This window comes from Magnolia sinica, chromosome 2 (genome assembly GCF_029962835.1).
Source record: "Magnolia sinica isolate HGM2019 chromosome 2, MsV1, whole genome shotgun sequence".
Lineage (NCBI taxonomy): Eukaryota > Viridiplantae > Streptophyta > Magnoliopsida > Magnoliales > Magnoliaceae > Magnolia > Magnolia sinica.
Genome location: NC_080574.1, coordinates 137089730 through 137110009, shown reverse-complemented (window position 1 = coordinate 137110009; position 20280 = coordinate 137089730). Strand labels below are relative to the sequence as shown.

The 20280-nt window shown below is 42.0% G+C and overlaps 1 protein-coding gene and 1 long non-coding RNA gene across 9 annotated transcripts; both read right to left on the bottom strand.

The window, feature by feature from the left end:
• Positions 1 to 3165: 3165 nt before the first annotated feature.
• Positions 3166 to 5771, bottom strand: LOC131237846 (uncharacterized). Of its 3 annotated transcripts, XR_009167437.1 has the most exons (4): positions 5268 to 5771; positions 5037 to 5134; positions 3769 to 4964; positions 3166 to 3627 (listed from the first exon to the last, which is right to left on the bottom strand). It is a non-coding gene; the product is annotated as an uncharacterized LOC131237846 (long non-coding RNA). The 3 variants fall into 3 exon arrangements; XR_009167436.1 differs by having other exon boundaries at positions 5037 to 5771; XR_009167435.1 differs by having other exon boundaries at positions 3769 to 5134.
• Positions 5772 to 7457: 1686 nt separating this feature from the next.
• Positions 7458 to 19768, bottom strand: LOC131237843 (uncharacterized). 6 transcript variants are annotated; one of them, XR_009167433.1, is made up of 9 exons: positions 19563 to 19746; positions 16722 to 16773; positions 12440 to 12520; positions 11575 to 11714; positions 11426 to 11462; positions 10851 to 10920; positions 9643 to 9682; positions 8050 to 8112; positions 7889 to 7961 (listed from the first exon to the last, which is right to left on the bottom strand). XR_009167433.1 is itself a non-coding variant. In XM_058235857.1 (8 exons), the coding sequence occupies exons 1-8, from the start codon at positions 19622 to 19624 to the stop codon at positions 7884 to 7886; spliced, it is 615 nt and encodes a 204-aa protein (XP_058091840.1). In that variant the 5' UTR covers positions 19625 to 19768; the 3' UTR covers positions 7458 to 7883. The 6 variants fall into 6 exon arrangements, 5 of the variants coding, with proteins under 5 accessions (XP_058091840.1, XP_058091839.1, XP_058091841.1 ...); XM_058235857.1 differs by lacking the exon at positions 9643 to 9682 and having other exon boundaries at positions 7458 to 7961; positions 16722 to 16805; positions 19563 to 19768; XM_058235856.1 differs by lacking the exon at positions 9643 to 9682 and having other exon boundaries at positions 7458 to 7961; positions 19563 to 19719.
• Positions 19769 to 20280: the final 512 nt, after the last annotated feature.

Below are 20280 nucleotides of genomic sequence, written 5' to 3'. Positions count from 1 at the left end.
TGTGACAACATGGCTCATGTATGTGAGATACATGCCATCAATCAGGTGGACCCCAACATGTTTTCAAAACTAAATGTTGATCAACATAGGCCAAGTGAGATGAAGCTAGACTTCCATTAAGCAAGTCATTATTGAACAATGGTCTTAATTGGTCCATCCATTGGATAAGTGATAAGCATCCCAATGACCCCACACATGTGTGATCATGTAACGCTATACCATGGGGTGGCCATCCTTCTACACTAGTAGTGTGTGTAAAGTCCATGTGAGTGTGGTATTTTGGTATAGTGTGGAGACTTGAGAGAGGAGAGTTGAGCGATGTGTTAAGACTCTTCCCCCATCATCTTTCAAGTTAAAAGTCTTGGTCCCCCAAACCCATCATCTTTTAAGTAAAAGTTTTGGTCCCCAAACCGGTCTGTCAACTGTCGCAGAGTTGCTCGCCAAATTGCAGACTTTCAATGTCGATCAGCGATTTCAATCATCGATATTGTCTATTGTTGCGGACGCCAGTATGTGTCGTGCTGATGATATGAACTGCGACCGTTATTTCCTCAACCTGCTCCTTTAGCATAGTGGGGATCTCCCACACCATAAACCTTAAAGGCTCTTCCCCTCTTGACACTACTGCTTAGAGCATCCAACATCTACCATTTGAGTTCCTCGAGCCCGCTGTCAAGGCCCTCTATATAGCTGCATATTTATTGACTCAAATCGACCCTACCCATCATCATGGCAATCTTCAACCGTGTGAGTCAAACGTCCATAGTCGCCAACAATGTTTAGAGCATCAACATCTCCCAATTGAGTTCCTTGAGCCCGCTCTCAAGGCCCTCAATATTGTTACCCATCAATGAAAAAATGTCAGCTATGACAAAGGCCAGCAATGAAGCCAGCAGACATAGCCACTGACATGAATGTCGGCCATGGTTACAGCCAGCGAACATGTAGGTGGCAGTGGCACTTGCTGTCAATCATGGGCAGAAATTCCACCAACCATATGCCATGAGCACAAAGCCATATGGTCATGGTCCGTGGTGATGCACGGTTTTACGGTGCCATGGTGACTAGGATCGTCCACACGCACTCATAGAGTTAAATCTTCTTTGAAAAGTAGATGAACCCCAAGAGACACATTGGATTTATCCTAATGTAGGTATGTGGGGTCCCCTTTTCACTCAAAGGCATTGATTTGAAGCTGCAAATGGCTCAACGCATGGGTCTCATGTATCCAAACCCCAGGAAAATTGAATTTTATACCAGGTTGCGCATTGTCTAATGCTCTAATACCAACTAAAAGTGGAAGCCCCATAAAATATACCAAATGCCAATTTAAAATTTCCAGGAGCGTAATTACCTTGAATGCCTAACCACAACCGTCTCCTTCGTGGCACAGAGACGAAAGAAAGCTCACCGGAGATGTTGATGCTCAACCACAAGAGGAAAGAAAACACTATACATAGTAGAGGATCTTAAATATCTAGATTTTATGGACTAAAGTTTCTAAGCAGGAAGGATTTCTTTATGGCTAGGGCTTCATAGAAGAGAGAAAAGTGTCTCAAATCAAAACCCTACACCTATATTTATAGGCCACTTTCCTGAAGAAATTCCAATTAAAGACAAACTCCAATATCTCTTATGTTATCGAGGTAATGAGATGTACTAAATTACCACACTCCATTCCAATAAAAAATAAAAAATAAAATCAATCTAAACGCTTAAATCAGGTACAACATTGTGAGACCTCTGAGACTAATCCGCCTTAAGGAATGACATTACACCAAATCCACAAGTGGACTAAAACTGACTCGTCGCAATCTCCACCCACTAGTCCAAGATTGTTGATCAAATCACACTCAATCGAGCATGTTTGATTCCATATGTACACGCATAAGAATCTCAGTGCTCCGATCGCACACTTATATACTTTTGAGATGGAATGGATTTTATCTTTACAAACCTGACCAATAAAAAATCATTGAAAGTATTAACATAAGAATATAAATATTTTTCTAAAGTGATTTGCAATAAAATCTAACTCTCCATTCAATCCAAAGACTTAGATAAGTCTCATGCGTATCATCACCACAGTGTGATAATCCACAATCTCCCTCTATCCCAACTCCATGACCCAATCTTGATTTGACCGTTTTCCCAACATGCTTCTAACCCAACCGAATCTGTGTGCATGTCCCTGAGAATGCACACCAAAGTAGTTTCACCCATCGTAACCTTGCCACGTGGCGTAGAGTTATAAGGACACAAGAGTCACCTACAGGATTAGCATACTCACACAGCAACTGGATTGAAATCAAATGTTGCTTTTAGGTAGTTGGTCTCGCAGCACGCGACTCAATTCACACACTGTGAATGATCAAGCATTTGTTGTTTATGCGATTGTCATCCAAAATTCATTTGTTCAGATAATGACTCATCACTTCTACAATACATAGGTTTACATAATCTGTTTGGATATGAGCCAATTGTGGCAATTTGTATGAGATCTCATGCCGATAATCTCATAAGACGGGGCAGGTTACGTCTCATATGCACATGTATCTCAATATGCATTACTCCTGTAGTGCACGCATGCACAATGGTCCATCTTGTGTGAGAAGCTGACCAAGCCTTTAACAAACGAATATTGGCCACAGCTCATCATGATTGCCAATACAAATATCTATATCCATATATGACCATGAAACAATCACAACCATACATATAAACTCAAACATCGAAAAATCGTAATATAATTCAATGAATAAATATGTATACATGTCACAAACAATATGATGGCCCACACAAAGTCTAAAATATGGAAAATAATTTGGAGGCACAATTTAGCTTGTAGGATGTTTGGTTCAGATCATCATACACGTGCCATGTCACTAGTGCATAAGGCGCAAAAATGTCATGCCTCTAAAGGTATGGAACCCACTACAAATATATGTCAGCATGCACACCCACACAGCAAGTCCCACATGACTATTTGGACCATATTTTTATTGTCCAACCAGCTCATAAATGTCAACATGTCAAGTGAGTACAAGATCCAACCCGTCCAAAAGGTAGACCCCATGACGAAGAATCTAATGCAAAAAATCAAACCGATCCACTCATCACGAGGACCACGACATAGAAAACAGTTGACAACTGCTAATATAAGTCTCTGTGCTCATTTATCTGCCCGGTGGGGCCAGCCTGTTGGACAGGTGGGATGCCATCCACATAACAAGTAAGCAATCAAGCACTAGTTAGACAAAAACATTTTCCAGCAACTAGTTGTCCATGAACAGGGTTTAGGCTTTCATCCAGAACTGGTACGTATGGCCCGATATACACCAATACGAACTGGTTTTTTCCGTAGACAATACAGCTGTATTGGCCCGAAACATGCCTGAAATGGCCCGATACAGGACAACACGACCCAGCTAAGGTGGTGGCCGATACAGGGCACCAAGACCGATTTTCAAACCTTGGTGTGAGTGTGTGTGTGTGTGTGTGTGTGTGTGTGTGTGTGTGTGAGAGAGAGAGAGAGAGAGAGAGAGAGAGAGAGAGAGATGGTACTCGCCCTTCAGTGTAGTCGGCTTGGAGAAGATCAAGATACGTGTCCCATTTGTTACCAATCACCTATGAAAAAGGCAACCATTTCCAAGAAAAAGAAAACCCTAGAAAAGATCAGATACGATATGAAAACCCTAGAAAGGAGAGGTAACATGCGAACAAGAGACCAGAAACCATGGAAATTGAAATTAAAATCCTAGAGATTACCTTCCCGCATGTGAAGCAACGAACAGGAATGATCATCTTCTCTCTCCCTCTCTCCCCTTCTCCGTCTGTTGGACTTTAGAGTTGTGGATGAGAGAGGAAGGTAAATACGATGAGATTTAAGAGTTGCGCTGGCGGAACGCGGGTTAGGTACGACCCCGGATCCAGCCAGGTGGCCCTGACGGTGGGGCAACCTCGATGTATTTATCCACGCCGTCCATCCTTTTTTCCAGATCATTTTAGATTATGGTTCCAAAAATGAGGCGGATAAAAATCTCAGGTGGACCACAACACACGAAAACAGTGGTGATTGAACGGCCACCATTAAAAACTTCCTAGGACCCACTGTAATGTTTATTTGCCATCCAACCAGTTGATAAGGTCACACAGACCTGAAAAAGCGAAAACAAAAGTATCGCCCTGATCACATTAGTAAGTTTGATCTAAAACTTTTTCATGGTCAGTCGCCACTATTTCAAGTGGTGTGGTCCACCTTAGATTCGTATTCGCTTCATTTTTATTTCCATGCCCTAAAATGATCTGGAAAAACAGATGAACGGAGTGGATATACAACACACATCAAGTGGGCCCACCACGGTCACGGCTTGGCTGAACTCCATGTACCCGGGAAAAGTTCGTTTTTTTTTTTTTAAAGATGGGAATCCGCCTCCCGGGAAAAGTTGAGATGTGAAATCCACCATTGGTTTTGTACAGGGCCAACCGTGGTGTTTGTATATCACCAAATCCTTTCATCTAATGGGTCACATCGAAGCCGAAAGAATTAACCAAAATACCAGTATTCCTAAGCTCAAGTGGACCATATTACGTGAATTTAAAGGTTTATAAGTATAATTTTATGGGGTGGCCCACCAGAGTGTTGAATCTTCCTGACATTTCGCATCAAGGCCAGGCAGGGGGTGATGTACACGATGGACGGGGTGGATTTTACGCAAGTTAATTAGTTTTCCCCACATTAAAGAAAGTTACCTCATAGGAGGAACACAATGGCTTCTGTCTCGCAGCTTTAAAACCGTTAGTATGCCAAATGACTAAAATAACCTTATCTGTGAGTTGAGAAGGATCCGTTATGGATGGGTGCTCATACTTTCGAGCTTTGTAAGGCCCACCGTGACGTTTCTATTTCATCTAGACCATCCATCAGACGTGGCCTTCCTTGATAATTCCAGAAACCAAAAAATCTGTCCATTCCAGGAATTAGGTTGGCCACACAACAGGGAACAACGGGGAGCAATGTGGAGGAGGATCCCCACCATACAAAACTTCCAGATTCTCTGTGGGGTCTACGGTGCTCTGTATGTGCCATCCAATCCGTTCATCCGATGTAAGGCAGAGGGATGAATTCAGAATTCTGTGGGCCACAGTGGATGAATTGATTAGAAATTTTTTTTTGAGAAGTAACAGATATGTATATAAAAGAGGAAAAAACAAAAACAGACAAAAAGATATAACTGAGGAGCTGAGGTAGCCCCTCAGCTACTTACCTAGAAAAAGGAAATTACAGTTTTTCAATTTGTCCACAGCACCGGCCCACTCCACAATGAAGAAGATCACCCTGTTCACAGTGTCCTCTAAGGATTTCGACATGTCATTAAAGCACCTCCCATTTCTCTCTTCCCACACAGTCCACGTCAATAAAACACCTCCCATTTCTTTCTTCCCAAACAGTCCACCTAACTGTCAATAAGGACATTTTCCACAGCTTTGACCTATAATTACCAAAACAAATACTATGCCAATGCTGCTGCAACTCCCTTAAAGATTGAGGAAAGGACAAACTGAATGTTGAAACGATGCAGAATATCAGTCCATATCTGATATGTGAAGGGGCAATGGATAAATAGGTGGTTCACTGTTGCTTCATGTTCCATGTAACACATACAAATATTTGTAACGTACATTTCCCTTTTCCTCAAGTTGTCCACTGTGAATACCTTTTTCTTACAAACCAACCAGCCGAAAGAAGCTATCTTGGGAGGAACTTGCTAATTCCGGGTCCTCTTCGAAAGGAGAGAAAATATTTGCAAGATGGCTCTCAAAGGATTTGACCGAGAAAACACCTGATTTGCCGAGCAGCCAAACTAAAGAATCTTCTGAAGACTGATTGACAGTGCTGCCTTGAAGACGATTAAGGAACGAAACATATTCTTCCATTTCTTGATTAGATAATTTTTGGTGTATCTAACATTATTCCACCTAGTATGGCCCACCCAAGTTTTGGGATCGTCCTGATTTTTATCTGTACGGCGAAACTGAATCTAATAACCTGATTCACAGTTCAGATTCTACAAAAACATCAGTGGACCCCACAGAAGATCAAATGCATGCAAACTCACGTACAAGCGCAGGCATGTGATCATTACCCGTGCCAGACACTCAGGTGATTAGTCTTTATGCCAAGGGTAAACGAGGAAAAAAGTTTTGGAAGGGATAAAATGCACCGAAAGTACAGTACAACCGATTGTAGGTTACCATACTACCCTTCTACTCCGGCCTCTCTTTGGAGGGTCCCACCTTTTGATTTCAGTTTGTACAAGTGGGCCCACCGTTCAAAGATCCAAAATTCAAACCGTCAACATGATGGGCCTCGCCATTGTTCGTCCATGCACTGAAAATCCCCAAGACTGAAAGATCCTGTCTATATAATCTGTAACCTTTCCTTTTTTCAGTTGAATGTGAACCATTACTGTCTTTTTCCTTATTAGAGTCTGTTTACCGGACCCACCTGTTGGAGGGTTAGTATCATTCAATCTTGGAGGTTTTTCTTATTTTCTCCTGATTTTTCTGTATTCGATGAACTTAAGAGGCCGAGTTCCATGTTTGATACCTAATATGTAAATGTGGGGTTCATGATTGGTTCATCCAATCCATTGATGTGATGTCCACCTCATGGATGAAACATGCCCAAAACTCTCTCCTCATTTGGTAAGTTCTAACCTTTCTGCCGTTAGCATATCAATAAATGGTTAAGAAGAAATGAACCAACAGTCCACATCCAATGGAGAAAAAGAGAAGATTTGATACTCAGGACCTTCCAAATTGGGAGATTTATTGGGCACCGTTAATCCATGATGCAGGACATCAGATCAATGGCTTGGATGAACCAATTATGGGCCCCACATGTACATCTTAGGTACCAGGGTCCTTACTCTTGCTGGGGTGGTAGACTCTTAGGAGTTTCAACACCTGGTCAAGGGTTCGAGTACCCATAGGTGGTGAAATTCCACTACGGCGTGAGTGTGTGGGGGCATGTGTGCATGTAAAAAAAAAAAAAAAGGTACCAAACAGGTAAGTTACCCTTTTAATGAACAGGGCACTCCCACCTTTAATTTAAATATTTAGTTTTGTGGGTTGGACCGTTTGAACTGGTGGTTGGCCGGTTTCAACCAAAACCACCCACAAAAACTGGATTGGGTCTGGTCCGCATGTTGGTAGAAATGGCCAAGTAAACCGCCCATAAAAAGGGGTTGGAGTCCAGTCTGGGTTTTAAAATACTGACTGAAAACTGAGCCCGATTGAAAGTGCCAATGAGATTTGAACGGACGGTTCACTGATTTATGGACGAACTGCCCACAAAAGTGGGCAAGGTGCAGTCCACCCACCCTTGATTTGCACCAGGACCCACCTGAGTTGAGAACATGGTAGGCTCCCTATTCAATCAAATATTCAGATCATCAAATAAACGTCAGTTTTGATTTATGATTTATTTTATTTTTTTACACACCACAATGGGTACTTGAACCCATGAACCTTGTGTTGAAACTCTTGTGAATCTACCACTCTAACCCATGAGTAGTTTTGATTTATGATACATCTAAACTAGAAACTCATGTCTGCAGAAAAAAATTTACTGATTTTTTTTTCTTTTCTAAAGATTCTGGTTGAAAATCAATGGTCATACCTGCCTTATTTCCAGATAGAGCCCTTCAATGGCTACTCTTGCAATTATAGGAATCTGAACCCTACTCTCCCCCACCAGCCATTTTGTCACATGATGCAAGATCTGAGCCATTCATCAGGAGTTTGTGTTTCAGGTAACATTGTTCAGGAGTGGCAGAACTTTCAGAAGGCAATCACTTTCTTGCATGGTCAATGGTCCATCATATTCTTCTTCTATTGTCGACCCGTGGTTTCTTGAAAGCCGGCCCACCCTCTATGTGCTCACTACTTGATTTTATCTACACAACACAATTTTCAAAACAACTGGTGCATGATTTTGGACAATACATATGTGCAAAAGCAAAAATGTAGGAAACATTTTCTAACCTTATCAAGCTTCTCTCTGACAAATTGGACTGTGTTGTTCATCGATGGGGATGAAAAGTACTCCTGCGATTGCAGGAAGACTCCTATCAGTTTCATGCAATGTGAGCTTCAATACAATCAATGCCCCAAATAGTACAAAGTGATAAAATTGTTTAGGATCAAAAAAGAGTCATGCGTTCGGGTGGTTCCACTACCACTGTAAGCTTACACTAGTACTGGACAGATAAGGGGCCCAACAATGTTCTTAATGAATCCAACCCATCCATAAGATATGTCGCCTCAGAAAAACCTCAGGGCCCAAAAATCAACACGATCCAAAACTCGGATGGGCCATAGAACAGGGAACACATTAAAAGGCAACACGCACCGTTGGTTGGAGTAGTGGCCCCACCATGTTGTGTATATATAATCAACGCCATTCAGACCCTTCATCCAGTCCAGCAGATGAAGGGTCAGGAGAAAATGTAGGCTGCTTCACCACTCATGTGGGTCAACATGAAATTCAAGGGTAGGTTTCCCCTTTTGGGTGGCCTGCCTCAGTTTTGGATCAGGATGAGTTTTGGGTCCTAGCCTCCTAGGGGTTTCTGAGATGACTCATCTGACAGACAGGTTGGATTCCGCAAACACCACATGGACCCCACCCCACATCTTCCTGGTACCACAGCACCACTCACACAAACAAATCTTTTTGGTTTTCTTTGTTAATGGACTGTTTGCAAGTCCACTAGTAATGTGATTGGGTTGCTTTTCAGTGCCATTTGGGGTAGCCCAAGAAATGGAAACTGCATCAGAACAGCTCCTATTTCCCTGCCTAATCAACTTCAAATTGCTAGTACCCAACCAGCATCCCTTCACAGATTGTGAAACTGACAAATGGTGGATTTAAAATCCCATGCTTGCATTCGATCCCAAAGAAAAGAATTCAGTCCCAACTGAATCCTATTTGATAAAGAGTCATGCTTCAGTGGTATGGTACCACTGTAAACTACCATGGCACCGGACAGAAGTGGGCCCATGTGATGTACTCATTACATCCAACCCATCCATCAGATGTGAGACCTCAGGCTACCGCTGGTACACAGAACTCAGGCAGATCCAATATTCAGGTAGACCACACCACAGTGAACAAGATGAGAGTGGATGCCTACCATTGTTTTTAATAGGGGGCCCGCCATGTAGTATACCTGCAATTCAGGCAATGCAGACCCTTCAACTAGCCTGGATGAAGGGTCCGACCTGAGATAAGGCTGTTTTGAAACTCAGGTGAGACCCAGCTGAGCAAGCATTTCCTCCCATCGTGTTCCCTGTGCCATGGACCACATGAGTCTTGGATTGGGCTGATTTTCTTAATTGCCACGGCTAAAATGAGCTGAAGCATCTGATGGACAGTTTGGATGTCCTGTATACATCACTTGGGCCCCACATCTACCCGGTACCACCACAAGCCAGGGCCACTGGAGCACACCTCTTTGATAAAGCTGTAGGCATATCGTAAATTGAAAGTCTTGAGCTGAACAAACTTCAATGATTGTTTGTGATAATAAAGTTACTTCTATCCTATTGACTGAAGGGAAAGAAATGGAGTTGTAATACCTCAAGACTAACTTCTATCCAGAGCCTATACAGTTTTGAACTACATACAAATGCAACATAATATCATTTGTTGATGAAAATTTAACATGAGATGTCAGATTAGGATCAGTTCAGCCACCTGTTTCATTTCTCCCCGTTCTCTTTTTTTTAGCATCTACATTTTTATTAATCTAATAAATAAATAAAACATATCATTTGATTTGACCCTCTTGCAATTTTATGTTTCTATTGGAATATCAAATTTCCACCATACAGGGATTGTGGTGTTTGGCCCATGCCCAACATTTTTTTGCCTTATCCTTCAATATAGTATAGCTTTGGCACTCCTTTTGGGATGCAAATTGCCTGGAACCCCTGAAATGTCCTAATGAAAAAGCACCTTGGCATCTATCAGATGCGGGGCCTACAATAAAAATGGAAAAATGATCACTTCATCCCGGAGAATCTTTGCTTTTCACAACAGGCTCCACATTTAACAAGCGCATGCAGCACATTATTATTGGACCACATCAAGGGTTACAGGAATCCCCCATAACCAGGGGTTACAAGCAATTCACGTCCCCCTTTTCAGCAAGATGTACACTGAAAGAGTGGCAAGTGGCAATTTTGTGAAGCTTTTATCTTCATGGCATGCAATCGAAATACGGATAAGGAGGCACTATATGGCACGTCGTATCAGTAAACGAGCATCTACAACCACAGTTCGAAGAAAACCCAAAAACTCGACTCGACTCGATGTTCATCCCAGTCAGGTTGACTCGACCTGACCCGACCCAACTCAATGTTTAATTATATAAATTGAAAACATTATGAATTTTAGTACATATTTAAAATAGTTACATTTACTATAGTAACATAGTATGTCAAGCAAAGCAACTGACATTACATATTCCTCATTGTTTAAGGTCGTCGTATCCCCTTTATTGAGGTTGGGTGTTGGAATCTTGCTCCCAACTTTTAATAGCATCCCTTTTTCTTAAACTGAGTAACTTGGTTCAAGGCATGGCGAGTTGTGTCGATTTGAGTCGGCGATTCGGCTCAAAATATTTCCTAGTCGAGTTGGCTCAGCAGAGTTTCGATTTGAGACAGTGAGTTTTAGAACTACTTATAACTACACTCCTAGGGAATCAATTCACCCCATACGGTATCCCTGGTCAGCATCTAATACATCAAAAACACATGAATCCATAATAAGACCAGATACGAACCTTGTCAGAGGTCACCCTGCTGAATATAGGATCTTGCCTGTGATGAGCTTTTGCTGATTCCGTATGATCCCTAGAGAATTATGAATAAGAATAATTGTAGCAATATATTTAAACTGCGGCATTCCAAAGAGGGGTCATCCAATGCTGGATCCAAAGAATGGTGTTTTTTTAAAAAACCTGATCTAGCAATGGAACACATAGGACTCACCCACCTTTTGGCACTCTTGGCTATTCACCTGGTGGGACTCATCATAGATGATCTTCTTTACCAGATGATCTTTCTATCCAATTGATGGCTTGAAAGTGGAGGTAAGAGATGATGTTCCATGTTTAAGAAGAAGCATGGATCCAGTTGGATGGTTAGGACCACATGATGGTTTCCTCATCCATGATGGGGCCCACTACATGGACAGTTATGGATCACCAAATGGCAGGCCAACACATATACAATTTGCTGGTCCTAGTAAAATTAGTTGACTGAGCATTGTGTATTTCCTCTATTCAAAATGGTGTCCATTAAAAGCAATTCTTTAAGAACTCATACTGAAAGATTGAAGCCATAACTGCTCCCTTACATTTGCTTGGAAGGCTCTGATCCTTTGGATCTTCCAGCTGCAATTTGTAAATATAGAAGAAGAGGAAAAAAGAAGAAGAAGCTTGTTTCAAGGTACAATGAGGTAATTTTTGCAAGTGACTGCACATATCAATCTTAGAAGAAACTCACAGTTTAGTCGGCTTAGAACTTCTTTTTTCCTGCCTTCCAATTTCTCCTTCGTATCAGAAAGAGACTCGTACTGAGGAGCATACGAAACCTGTAGTTGATTCCCGAGGAAAACAAACTCATCTAGTTTCCTCTTTGCAAACCTGCAACAATCAGGCAACATATTCAAATACACCATGCTGTGGCCCTACATTCACAGTTGAATACTCCAATGGCCACATGATGGAAATTATGAAAAACAACATTGAAATACAAACCTAATGCTTTTCATGGATGCATCCTGTTTTTCCATTTCTGGTATTGTTCTAGTAGTAAAAGTGTACTGTTCTTAATACCAAATAAAGGAAAATTGGGTATTTATCAAAAGCATAGGGTCTTTATGAGAAATGATCATATACAGGCACTGTATGTGAACATCTCACTTGCCGATAAAAATGTTGAATTTCTCTGCAACGTAAAATGACAATAGAAGAAGATTTAGGGTAAACAACAGGTCATCACCGTCATCATCATGATATAAGCCTTACCCCAACTAACTGGGGTCCACTATGGCAGTAAACGACAGGTCTGCATCGCAATTAGTTGCAAGCCAGCCACGAGAGAGAGATTAACAGCAAATTGGAAAGACAGCCAACACTGTCATGATGTTACAGCTATCCAGACGTACAAGCACGGCTTTGCAAGCAACTTTTTTTTCACACCATTGCCCACCTCAATGTCCTCATTCAATGGACCAAAATGCCCTTTGAAAGGGGGTGGAGGAAGCAATTGGCATGCACTTCCTTGCAAGAACATTGCTAGCAAACCCCGTGCGAGTATGTGCAAGTTCACATACCAAAAGCCTTACATCTCTATTTATTTCAGTCACCTGGCATTGCTGACCTGTACGAATTTGATCCAATAAACATCCGTATAAGGCTCACTGTCCTCCCCATCCATAGGCTTACACCTGATGAAAAAAACAAAAAACAAAAAAGGATTAAGAAGCCACTTCTCTAATAAATAGTATTTAGAGGAAAGAAATGCTTCCTAATAAATCTTTACAAGGAGACATCCTCAATGACTTCATGCCAACTGCAAAAATGACTCCTTTCCTAGTGGTGCGACCCGATCCTAGTTTTCTTCTTCTTCTTCTTTTCTTTTGGAAGATTACTTTCTTCATTGTCAAATAAACTCCTAGGTGCAAGATCCAATGTGTTTTTCCACTCGGCTTCAGTCTCCATCTGATGTCCCACAGCATAGTTGCAAGAAGCGTGAAGTGAAACAGCAACAGATTTGGGTATGGGAAAGGGGAAGGGTCTGTGTCAAAATGCTAGCAGGTATAAACAGCTAAGAAGCATCAAGCGAGAGAGGGAGCCTGATTCCGAAGCGAGCGACACTTGATTAGAAGGACCATGCAACTGACTCACAACATGAAAATTAGGAATGGTGATTGCAATCCAGTTTAAGCTAGTAAAAGAAGCATTTCTATAGAAGTCCACATTCACATTTCAATCAGCATCTTAGATGCTATTCAATAGACACACTATGTAAAACCCCACATGTTAATGACAAACAAGTTGCAAGACCTCCATGGAAGTCAATCTGAACAAAAACAAACATGTTCATGGAAGGAATTCCGTAAAAATTCGATGGCATCCCAATGTAGGTGATGAGAAGCAGGAAAAAACTCTGACCCATGAGCAGAAAAGCATGATTCGGTGGAAAAAAGATGTATTTGAAGTATGGCCACCCAAATAGGCAACAAGGCACAATTTAGTCAAGTTCCGTATTCTTTCTGCTGAATTATGTCAAATTGCAGTCAGTTTGAGTTATCCGTATATTCAAGTTTTGCATCCAAACAGCCCTTATCAATCTGGCAAAATATAGGCAGGTGGTCCCACCGCTTGCACACAAGTCTGCACCTATAACTATAAGAATATTCTGCAATGGACATTCTCCCCATAATGGACCCCTTTCGGGCAAAGATGCCTCATGTCACAGACTGATCATTCCCATGGACCTAAATCCTGGACACAAGAAAATTTATGCTCATCATGTACATTGGAGACATTTTGTACATAAGTGTAGGGAATTCTAGAATAGAGTAGAAGTGTGCGGAATGTTGTCGAGAATGGCAAAATGGTGTAAAGAATTGAAGAAAGTTCTAGAGTTGTGCGGAATGGTATAGAGTTGTGTAGAGATTTCTAAAAGTTTTTAAAGAAACTCTAGTGGGGTCTTGTATAGAGATGTGAGGAATATTATAGAAATGTTCTACCTAACTATTGGATGAGCGCCATATGGCACAATCTTAGCATTCTTGTGTAGGTTCTAGGGTTTTCCTAGCTCTCTATGAGGGGTCCTCATTATACAGCATCCAAGAGAAGTTGTAGTTTCGATCAGTGAAATATAGGGGGTTCTTCCATACACTAGTGTCTCTTGCATTCTAGTGAGCTTTGGGCACTTAGCTCGTGCAGTGTGTACTCAGGGAAGGCCGAGTCATTCACAAAGGGGATCGTAATGCTTGTGGGACGAGAAATGGAGACATTATGGCATTGGACGGGACCAACAACAATCAAATGCAAGGAACTGAGGGTGTCAACAAGTCAAGGAGGGAGAATTCCCATGACTTGATGGCTTAGTTGGAGGCACATCTTGTAAAGGTAGAGTCTGTGATGGGCAATGGGCAAGGATGGATGTGATGGGTAATAGCATGGTGGAGCTCGACGATGCATTTGAGGTACTCAAAATGAAGATGCTAGTACTTTAAATGCATTAGCTGACACTCAGTATCATGAAAGGGAGGCATTCCAGACCAATGTGATGGAGACTCAACATGTTGAGGGAGTGAGTTGGGGAGACGAGAGGTGATTAGGCTCTATGGAAAGGGCCCATGACCAACAGGGGTATATGGGCGGTGCAACGAAGGTGAGGACAACGGATCGAGGGACATTAATGAACTGGACAATTTCTTGTGGCAATTGGAATGGTACTTCAAGCCCATCTCGCTAGTGGATGAAAGGGCTAAGGTGCACACAGCGGCAATGTATCTCACTGACATGACAACTTTATGGTAGAGGACATGGAGTGGGAGCATGCCTCATTGACGCTTCGGATGACTTCAAGAAGCAAATTAAATGGCAATTCTATCCTGAGAATGTTGAGTACCTGGAACGGTAGAAGGGATCAATTTGTGAGCATATTAAGGAATTATCTAAGCTCATGCTTAAGATTCATGACATGCTTGAGAAGGAACTCCTCTTCGATTTCATGGATGGGTTGCAGTACTGAGCACAGCAAGAACTGCAATTATAGGGTGTGCAGGTCCTAGCTTTGACAATGGCAACAACAAAGAACCTAATTAAATTCACGAGGGAGAATCTTTTAGGCAAGTTTGCCGAGGGATGATCATGGCAAAAGTGGGGGAAAATGAGAGGTCTCCTGGCACAAGGATGGTCGAAGCCAGCCACCACGTGGCAGAGATGGCAGAAGTATCAAGGACAAAAAGGATGGCAAGGACAGATGAAACATGTCCAAACCATAAGAATTGAAGTGTTTCATCTGCGATGGGCCACACATGGCAAGAGAATGCCCAAGCAGACAAGCATTAAACACCCCTGCAGCAAAGATGGACGAGAAGATGGATGAGGATGGTGGGAGTGGCACATTGGGTTGATGCAACTCCTCAACTTACGGGAGGCAAACACGAGAGCCAGGAGAAAAGCTAGAATTGCTTCATTTGCGATGACGATCATCAAGCAAAGAGTTGTCCACGTAAGAAGCCATTGGGCTCAATCCAAGCTGAGTAGGATGAAGGGAAGAGAGTCGAGTACTTGGGAGCTTTGCTGGGCCAAGTGGTGGAACAAGGTAAGCCACTAGGATGATGTATGTGGCTATGCACATCAACGGTACATCTACTTGGGCTTTGTGGGCACAGGAGCAACCCACAATTTCATCTCAGGAGTGGAGGCGAAGCGGTTGGGTCTTACAGTGGTGAAGGATGCAAGCAAGATCAAAGCAGTCAACTTAGAAGCGAAACCCATTCAAGGTGTGGCGAAGGTTGTGAGCCGCGTGTTTGTGGATGGGTCGATAAGACGAGTCATTCCACCATTCCATTGGATGACTTCAAAGTAATATTGGGCATGGACTCCATGTACTGGTGAAGGCGATTCCCATGACCTACCTTGGAGTGACGGCCATCATGGTTGAGAGGAATCAATGCATGATACTGATGACGCATGAGGGAAAGGCCAAGATTGGGATAATCTCGGCCATGCAATTGATAGAGGGATATAAGGACAAGAAAACGCGGCATGATCATGGTTGTTTGGTTCATCCAAAACTTCCCTAGGCAGTGGTAGTAACAAGTTAGAACAGCAACTTCATCTCCTTTCAAATCTTTCATCTCCCACTCAAAATAAAATGCATGAGACCATCCTGTCCAATTCAAAAGGCACCACCCACATGTAAACAGGCCCTAAAAGCGCACATCCATATTAAATAAAAATGAAATTGGAATTAATTAGACATTGCATCTACAGATGCTTATATCTCCTGATTCAAAAATGATAAAGAAAAAAGAAATTACAATCATAGAAAAAAAAAAATGAGGTAAAGACAATATTTTTAACAGAAAATTGTGAAATGAACAATGGAAGTTTCAGGAGTGGGAGCTAAGCGATGTATGCATGTTTCCTTCTGCTATACCAGATATTCTCCACTACTATCCCATACAAGGAGGAGGAGGAAAAGAGAACCAAAACCAGAAACTTCGATTCTATTGAATTGATTACAAAAGAAAATTTTCGCTAATCATAAATCGTTCAGAATCAGAAGTAACAGAGATTCACAATTAGGATCGCATCCTAGAATGGAAAATGGTTTCAAAGAATGTAATCTAGGCTGCATTCAGATGCACACATGAGTTGAATTGCAAACATTCCATTTAACCAACAGGAAATGACAAAATGAACAATGTTTCCTTGTATTCATGTGCCCCCCCCAAAAATAATAATAATAATAATAATAATAATTTTAAGGCGAGACTATTCCCTACAGATGCATGCAATCACCCGCAAACCACGTGCATCAGGTAATCCCGAGGAGGGGCATCGAACTCACAAATGCGCCCTTAATAACATCCTATGATTTGAAAAATGCAAAGAACTTACTCTTCTATTTCTCCATACGACCCGAACAATTTTGACAGCTCATCCCCACATCCTAAAGCAGGTACATTCCTAACAATTAGATATCTGCAGCATCCAGAAAATAATAAAGTAAAATAATATCAAAAAATCAAATTGATTTATTCAAAAAATATATGCTCATCGACTCAACTAGGAGTTTTTAAGTGGAGCTCATGGGTCCTGGATCCGTGATCCATAGCATTGATCTGATGGGCCCCACTATGTATACATGAGGCCCCAAAAATCTCCCCAATTGCACAACCCTAACCTTCCTACTGGCGTATTGAAATAGAAGTTGAGGAAGAAATGCAGCAACGGTCTACATTCAATGCAGGAATGCCCACAGATCAAGTGTACAGGATCTTCCAATCAGGCACACTTTCGAGCCGTGGTCCACTTCACCCAGATCAGGGTTCATGAGATCAAACGAGATAATCATGGAAGATGGGCCCTACTAGTAGGATTGCAAGGACCAGTTATACCATATATGAATAAAATCACGACACTAGATATTATGATTTGTTAAGCCGACATACATGTACAATTCAGCTAATGCACACAGCACACATATGCCAACATGGCACACAAGTGAAATATCCAAGCAATCCATCGTGTTGACCTCAGCGTGTAGATGCTATTGCTCAAAGGTAATGGTGGTCCACCTAGTAAGTGTGTCGTGATATTAGAAATAAGTGGACAGGTCAGAAAACCTCATCCAGTTATTTTTAGATTGATACATTTATTCAATTAATTTTGGCTCACCTGACTACTGACTAGGGAATCATCCTAATTCGTGGGGTAGGGAATATGATACAGGACAATTAACCACTTGCTCTAAAAGCTCGAACTGATAGAGCAAGGCAAATTAATCCCTTTATCTCATAAGTCCAGGCCCTACTTCTATGGGTAAGATCCTCGGCCGAACCCTCCTCGTGGGCCCCAATCCATGGGTTCCATCCCCTCATGGGCCCCAAATCACATTGGTTCTAAGGGCCACCCAACCTGAGTGTGCCCCCACATCCCACAAGCCACCCCACTTGAGCCCTATGTGAAAATGCCCCTACATTAGAATCTACACAGAGGTGTCCTTCTGATGGATGCTTGATATTGCACTTGTCTGCTACACTAGCATATTTGGTGACGTGGGCATGAGTTGACTTGCACACGTTTGTCAACCTTGCAGAGGTCATGAACAAATGCTCTTTCAACCCCTAAAATTTGATATTTTCACCATGGTTGTAAGACTCAGATGAGTTCTCGTCCGAGTCGGCTCAAACTCGGTCAAAGTCGATAGGTCAATATTGCAAGTCTTCAAACCTCGAGTGGACTCGGGCTGTCTCAAGCAAGTCATTATATACACAGGTGATATAACCAACCAGGCCGAGTCAACCTGAGCAACTCATCTGGCCAAGAACTTGTATAGTGTACCTGAGCAACTCATCTAGCCGAGAACTTGGATGGGCCCATGGTTCGGCAATCCAGGCCATTGGTATGTTATGGATTGCCACGGATGGACGACGCACCAAACAATTTCCAGATTGGAACATCGTAGCCACTAGTGTTGTGGATCTTTCCAAATTGAGCGTGGATGGTTGCTAGAAAAAGTTCCTAATTAGTCGTTGGACTGTTTGAGTTTGGGATTTTTTTATTTTATTTTATTATTTTTTTGCGATGCTCCATCCAAAATGCTTGCCACAGCTTCTATAATAAATCCTGACAATATGACATTTCAAATAGTGGAATGGCATTACAAGATTTGTGTGGCTGACCACAATTAGTTGGGATAAGGCTTCGATGATGATAGTGATGCTCCGTTCAAGATGCAATAATTGTTAAGAACCTAACCAAGACTGATGGAACGCGCCAAGTTTTCCTATTAAACACATGGGATCGTAACATTCGACCATGCTTATAGAAGCTGACTTCTACGGCAGCCCACTCTGTGGCAGCACATCTCTGGGCTCTTTTCCAGGTAACCCTTTCTACCGATGGCAGTTGTACTAGGGTAGTCCAAGTAGCCCTCTCCACATCGTGGCAGCTTTCACTCTGGTCCAAGTTGCCCATTCCACAAGTCCCCCTTTGTGTGACCCGAATGCAGGACGTGGTGTTGGCTCTGATACCAATTGTTAAGAACTAACCAATACACTCAAAGCCCTAGAACCGATGGAATGCATAAAGTTAGGCTATTAAACCCTTAGGATCATAACCTGGATAGAAACCTAGCTCTGATACCAACTGTTAAGAACCTAACCAATACGCCAAAAGCCCCAGGTATGATGGAATGCATCAAATTAGGCTATTGAACCATTGGGATCGTACCAGAATCAAGAGACCAGTGGTCTGGATTGCCAAACCATGGGTCCCATCTGTCAAAATAGGAAATGGGGGTGACCCGGCCTGACTCAGCCAACTCACTCCCGATTCATCCGGTACGACTCAACTCAGAAATAGTTTCGCAAATCGATTTCCTTGTACCATATCGATCAACACCAATACAGGGTCATATCATATTGGACTGTTTAGGCCCGATACAGCTGTATCATTCATGAACAATGCTGTATCGGACAATACGTCAAACATCAAGACCAAACGAGTCGATCCAAGTCGCTGGGTCTCGAAACCATGAGTACGATTTTATTTTATTTTTTAAATTAGCAATGAAATGCCCAAATGAACAAGGGAATGAAATTAGGGTTAGGGTTTTCACAGTAAAAGAAAACAGATGCGAGACGAATTGAGATTTGAGAGGATTCTCAACAGTAATTTGAAATATGAGAAGAAAAACGATAGTGATGGCAGTGAGGGGAGGGCGATGAACAGAACCTTGATTCGTCGCAGACAGTATAAACGCGGATGGCGGGAGGTTCATCTCTGTTTCGCGGCATTTTTTTTTCGTGTTTTTTCCTTCGGCTTGTGACGAAATTACGTTTCCTTTCCTATCTTTTCTCTCACTCAAGGTGCGAGATCGTAGGATGAAGTAAAAAGAACGCGAATATGGTAGATAACCTCTCCACATTACACCGCGTGTAAGCTGATGTAGAAATCAGGCGGAAGCGGATTGGCTGATGCACCTCACATCACCGACCTGGCTGGTGTGCTGACGTCATCAAGTTCCGTGGGTCCCATCATGAGGTATATGTTATATCTAAACCGTCCGTCCGTTCATTTGGCGAGCTCGTTGTAAAGTTTGAGCTGAAAAATAAGATAGATCCAACTATTAAGTAGACCACACTGCAAAAAGCCGTTGGGGATTGTACGTCTATCATTGAAAACCATTTAGGGTCACGTAGTTTTGTATCAATATGATTTTTTTTTTCCATTTTATTAAGGTTTGTGTGACTTTATAAACAGATTGGATAGAAAATAAACGTTATAGTAGGCCTATTGATATTTTAATGGTGAAAATCATTGTCTCCACTATTATTTGTCGTGTGATCTACTTGAATTTTGGATATTTTTCATTTTTGATATCATGATCTAAAATAATCTCACCAAACGCATGAACGGTGTGGATATAATAAATACATCACCTCAGGGCCCA

Bases quoted from the DNA above. Each gene is read 5' to 3' on its own strand.
- LOC131237843 (XM_058235857.1), bottom strand. From the start codon at position 19,624: ATGCCGCGAAACAGAGATGAACCTCCCGCCATCCGCGTTTATACTGTC. The intron at 16,806-19,562 runs GTTCTGTTCATC...TGGATGCTGCAG, and splicing joins ACTGTCTGCGACGAATCAAG to ATATCTAATTGTTAGGAATG. The intron at 11,715-12,439 runs GTGACTGAAATA...TGATTGTTGCAG, and splicing joins GTACAGGTCAGCAATGCCAG to GTTTGCAAAGAGGAAACTAG.